Here is a 5,832-nt window from a genome sequence, read left to right on the forward strand (position 1 = left end):
TGAATTCCATCTAGGCACCTTAGGTTAATCTATGCAGGAAAAAAGAGCCGTGGCATATGAAATTGTATCTAATCAATAAAGGAAAAAGAATGAACAAACAAAATTGAGAAAATTTGATGCTAAAATTGTTGTACTTACATCAAACAAAACAGTGTTCTTGTTGGCATAACGATCGTTCCTGTCAAGGCTGTCAAATCTTAAAGGAAACTGAACAAAGCCAATGCCATTCCCAAGTTGGATGTCCATAAAGAAACACATGGCCTCACGCACGACTTTGCTGTTATTAACATAATGATTGCAATCCAAGTTCAGCACGAAGGGAGCATTGCTTAGCACTGCTGATACTCGAAGCTAGAAAGAAATAAGGAACTGTTAGGCTTCTTTCAACGGAATGCTAAAGTATAATCTGAAAGGGAGGTTTATAGTTTATACCAAGGCATTTATGGCACCAGCTTTGTTGTGGTGTTGGAATGCCGGCCTTTTCTCACGAGATATGTATACAAGACAGGGAAGTTGGTCGGGGTGGTGGTCTCCGCCTCGAGCAATAAGGACTTGTATCATACTTGGATGATCGTTGGTGTTGTTTCCCGGCCACGGTGTCTCATCTTTCATTGTCCACCCTTCTGCTGGAACTCTCATGGACTTGGCCACAAGTGCATTAATCCTCACCTTAAATTCTTCATATTCTCTCTGTCAAATTAGTTCCATGTATGAAGTGGGTATTAGAATTTATCAACCATGCTAAGTGTAGGTCAAAAATCAGCTACCAAATCAGTTACTAATGTAAAATACATGCTGAAATATAAAATATATATATAAAAAAAGAGTAAAACACATATATTTATATACAAATATATGATGTCTAATTTTTACTCTGCACATAGTATTTTTATAGAAACAAACGTAACATGAGATTTTGTCAACTGGGTAATCTAGCGCCAAGATTGAAAGAACAGTATTGGCTGTAACTAGAGGAGGTTCCTTCGTTGGATCCACTGTAGTGACAAATATATCTATTGGAGAAAGCATATTCGGCTTGTCCTCCGGTTCAAATCTGCATTACAAGATCTATACATTTAGCTCTTCAATTTATATATAAGATTTATAGAACCAACCTTTATACTAATTCATCTCACCACAGCACAGGTTATTTTGTAATATTGGTTCCTTGGTGTAAACTTACTAAAAAGGTTACTCATGACATAGTGTTGATTCATCTTAGTTTTAGGATGTTTAGCTAGTTATCTTATTTTTGTTATTTATTTGGTAATTCGTAAGTAAATAATATATAATCTCTCGAACTTATGTTTGTCAAGACCTTGCTTATTTGAATTTAAAAAAATAAAAAGATTAAAAGGAGCAAAAAAAAGAAAAATGAATATGAAAACCAGATACATTTAGACATCATCTGGCGGAGCAAGCTCAGGATATATACCTGATTGAGAGACGATCAATATACGTCTGGCGATCAATGGGAAACCATTTAGGAAGTTGGTCAACCAGCCATGACAATGCTAGCCAAATTTCACACACCACAGATGTGAACCAGAGTCCAATTGCTTCAGGTACTGGGTGGAAGATTCTGTATTGAAAGAATAGCAAGAGAATCACAAGCCTCGCTGCAACCATCATCCTGTAAGGGCTGAGTCTTCCGGATGGTATCGCCACCTTTCTTGAGAGTGGCTGTCTACTTTCATCTTTACTGGAACAATGATATCATATGACAGCAGCAAGAGCATCAAATTAGTATAGAACAGTGTTCCTGAGATGTCAAAATAGCATTGCAAATTTGCTAAATTAGGGAAAGGGGAATGCTTTCTTGATGCATACATAGCCTTTTCGGGATCAACTGTAGCCTCAGTTTCAGGCCATAGATTTCCTTGGTTTAACTTCCAGTCATCTGCTCTCTCTTTGTCAGCAAATTTTTCATAGCCTACATCACGAAGACGTTCAAAATTTTCGGATTTAGACTGTAAAATAGCATCATTTCTCTCTTTAAAATAGCCAATGATGTTGTTTAACATTTATGTTTCAGGATTTTAGCTCACCCGGCTCGGCTATAGTAAGGAATAACCGTTCAAAATAAAAGTGAAATCTGGAAAACAAAAGTCTTAAATCTACAAAAAAATAAATGCCAGAGAGAAATATTATCTTGAGTTCTTAGCTTGCATGAACATAGTTCCACCACCTTTGTTAAGATATTCTCAGTTACTTCCATTCACCACGTTTGTTATATATTAAGATACACTAAAAAAACTGTTTTATATTTCCATTTAATTATCAGTAGGAACTGACCTTGGCCAAGGATGCTGATTTAGCATTCTCATTATCATATCCGCTACTCTTCTTCCTTTGCCGCAACTCTTCCTTTTCTTCCAACATTTTGAATTCATGTTCTATATCATCCACATCGTCTTCGTCTTCGTCTCCCTCTACTCTTGGGCTTCCTGCACTTCAAGTAAATAACATTTAGACTGCGTTTGTTTATAAAGACAGGACACTGAAACAAGAACATATTTTTTTTCATTTTTTCATTTATTATTCTTATTAATTTTTTATTATTATATTTTTTATCTCAAATTTTTCAAATAAAAAAAATAAACATAAATTGAATTTCCATAATTTATTCTAGACATTTTTATCAGATTAAATTTTTAATTAGATTTACAGACATAGTTATCAAAATCGGACCGGACCGACCAATTCGACCGGAAAATCGATGAACCGATTTCACACCGGTCCAGTCCAAACTTCTAACCGCTTAAGATAGAGGATCGGAATGAACCAGTCAAATCCGTAGTGAACCGGCAAAAATCGGTCAAACCCGGTGAGCCTCGGTCTGACCGAACCACTCGGTCGCAATTGAAGGAGAACCTACGGCGCACCAGTGTTCCATAACTCCACCGTGCTCCATATGCACCTTTATCAATAAACAAAATACAAAAACACAAAATTTTGTATCTCTATCATTCAATATCTTATCCTATCTCATTCTCGGTATTTTGTTCTGTCTAAACAAACACGGTCTTAAAGGACAAAACATATATAACAAGTTATAAAGAAAGACCGAGTGCCACTACTTCTGTCGAACTAAGTCCTTTGTGAAAAACATGGCATGCTTTCATTTCGTGATGAATTAAAAGGCAAAAAAAATATTAAAAAAAACCAATATTTTTTCTTAAAAAATATTTGATAACAAAAAAATATTAATAAAAAATAGTCCGAACTTATCTTATTTAATTTTTATTAATTGTCAATATTAAATAAAGTAAATTCTTACTGTTTTTTTATTTTTATATTTAATTATTCAATATTAATCAATTTTTCTTTGTTTCATTAAAAGCGTCGGGCTCTTAATATTATAAAAATCCAATTTAGTTGCTTTCTTTTCAAAAAATCTAATATTAAAAATATTAAGTTGACCAATACTTTTTTTTGTCAACATGTAACTAACTCGAGGAAAGACTTCAACATATAATGATTCATGTACTACATAAGCTTTGTCATATATACACGAAAACCTACCGGATGACTACCTTACTAACCCAAAAAAATTGGCCTTTGTATGGATACAGCTAGGGAACGATGCAGGCATGCAGCTATGACTTGGATACAATTTTTATTCAAATTAACTCAAAATTACAATCTAGGTTAAAGTTTTTATTCTTTTACTCTTTATTCCAAAACTAATTAAATATTTAGTTTAGGATGTCAAATTCACTTTATATATATATATATATCCGAAATTTTTTGTTCTTTTAAAATTTGTGTACTTTATTATGATGTAATCTGAATCATATGCTGATATATGCACATATAGGATTCTCTTTATAACTTGGATAGATCTACTCAGATTTTTTTCATATTTACTCTACAAATACTATAAATAAAGAAATTAATATAATTTTAAGATATATTATCTACCCTTAATTTTTAGGTGATTTTTTACATACTCAATTAATTTGAGAGTATTACATACCTTTTTTATATGTTCTAATTAATTGGTGATATGTGTATTTATTAATTTCAATCAGTAAATAAATTTTTTATTCTTAAAAATAAAAATTAATGAATTTAATATATGTATAAAATATTTTATATATACATATATTAATAGTTAATATACTGTACATACATTTAAGTCTAGTTAAATCAAATCTCCATATGTGCTAAATCTTAAATAAATTATTTTAAAGAGAAAAAAAAATTAGAATTGGGCCGTTGTATATGCTGCTGGAGAAAGAGGGAAGAACATAGAATTCTAATCTTTTTCATCTAATTTCGTCTTCTCTGTTTTTTATATTCACATAAAAAATTCGTTTTCGTCTTCTTCCCTCTCCTTCACTCTCAGGATATACCTTCTTTTTCCTCCTTCTAATATTCAAAAGTCGTCGATTTTATTCCTGTAACCCAGAACAATCCATTTTTCTTTTTACTGTTCTTCAATTTAAAGTTGTCAATTTTATTGTTGGAATCATAACAATTGATCGTTCTTTCAACGGTCAATTTTTTTTAAATAATTTATTTAAAGTTTACCACGTATGATGGTTTGATTTAACCAAACTTAAATGTATATACAGTGTGTTAAGATATGTATATATACAATATTTTATATATGTATTAAATTTATTAATTTTTATTTCTAAAAATTAAAAATTCATTTATTGATTGAAATTAATGAATACACATGTCACTAATTAATTAGAACATGTAAAAAGGGTATGTAATACCCTCAAATTAATTGAGTATCAAAGAAATCACCTCATTTTTATATTTCTTAGACCGTTACTAATTTAAATGTCGAAATTTTTTGCAAGTATACCTTGCCTCTTGAAGCTACTAATCTAGAGCAAAGAAATTCACCACAATCTCGTACTTCGATCTCATAAAATATATTATATTATTATGAGAATTAATTCTAATTTCGGCTCCAAATCACAACAAGATGTATTATAAGTTTTTACGCAGCATAGACGAAAACTAATAGAATATTAACATCTTGTGGATGTTTTGACCAACTCTTGGCAAAAAACTATTTGTCTTTCAAATTCTCTTAAAAACTCTCTGGATATTCTTAGAATTTTATAAAATACTTTTAAAAATGAAATATATATATATAAAAAAAAACCTAATCCAAATACATGCAGAAAATAGGAGAAAGAAAACAAACTTTTGGAGTAGGTAGTTGCCTTTTTGTATTGTTTCCGTTCCAAATTACCTTTGATACGCTTGTATCTTGTATGGCACTGGGGGCAAACTTGAGTCCCTTCCCTTCTTTCGTACTCGTAACAAGGCCTACACACGGGAAACCCACATTCCTCGCAAGCTACAAACAAGTCTCCGTCCACAGTTAGTCCCACTAAGTCACCGCATATTTCACATAGTTGGCCATCTAAGTTCTTCACAGGCCTTGGCTGCACCAGATTATTATTGTTATTATGTTTGTTAATCACATTAAGAAAACAAAAATGTTACGTAAATATAAAATATATTGTATAATTTAACTCATTTTTAATTTATATTTTGTATTTAAATAATGTGTATTCTGTACTAGTAATTAAGTTGAGTGACTTATTTAAATGTAGACTTAACATGGTTATAAGAAAATCTCGGTATATATAGCATGACACAAAAGTATTTTCCTATATCAACTATTTCATATTGCTTTATCAAAGATTTAAACTATTAAGATGAAAATATGAATGGTATTATATTTAATAAAATGCTCACGATCTTATTTAATTTAGCTATGTTTACCTCGTTGTGTCCTTGAATGACCACAAGATCATTGTTGTCATGGGTCGCAGCAAAAAGCCCGGTACTAGCTTCCAT

At 31.4% G+C, this 5,832-nt stretch overlaps 1 protein-coding gene across 1 annotated transcript in view; it reads right to left on the reverse strand.

Annotated features, from left to right (window-relative positions):
- LOC107479572 (cellulose synthase A catalytic subunit 7 [UDP-forming]-like) overlaps nt 1-5,832 on the reverse strand; it is a 7,807-nt gene extending 1,975 nt beyond the window's left edge. The window contains 9 exon segments of the mRNA XM_052258337.1: nt 1-29; nt 139-351; nt 433-690; nt 904-1,054; nt 1,436-1,702; nt 1,831-1,970; nt 2,296-2,447; nt 5,219-5,414; nt 5,758-5,832. The exon segment at nt 1-29 is cut by the window's left edge and continues 137 nt beyond it. Of these exon segments, the coding sequence (XP_052114297.1) occupies nt 1-29; nt 139-351; nt 433-690; nt 904-1,054; nt 1,436-1,702; nt 1,831-1,970; nt 2,296-2,447; nt 5,219-5,414; nt 5,758-5,832 (1,481 nt within the window).

Source organism: Arachis duranensis, chromosome 3, assembly GCF_000817695.3.
Source record: "Arachis duranensis cultivar V14167 chromosome 3, aradu.V14167.gnm2.J7QH, whole genome shotgun sequence".
NCBI classification, from domain to species: Eukaryota; Viridiplantae; Streptophyta; class Magnoliopsida; order Fabales; family Fabaceae; genus Arachis; species Arachis duranensis.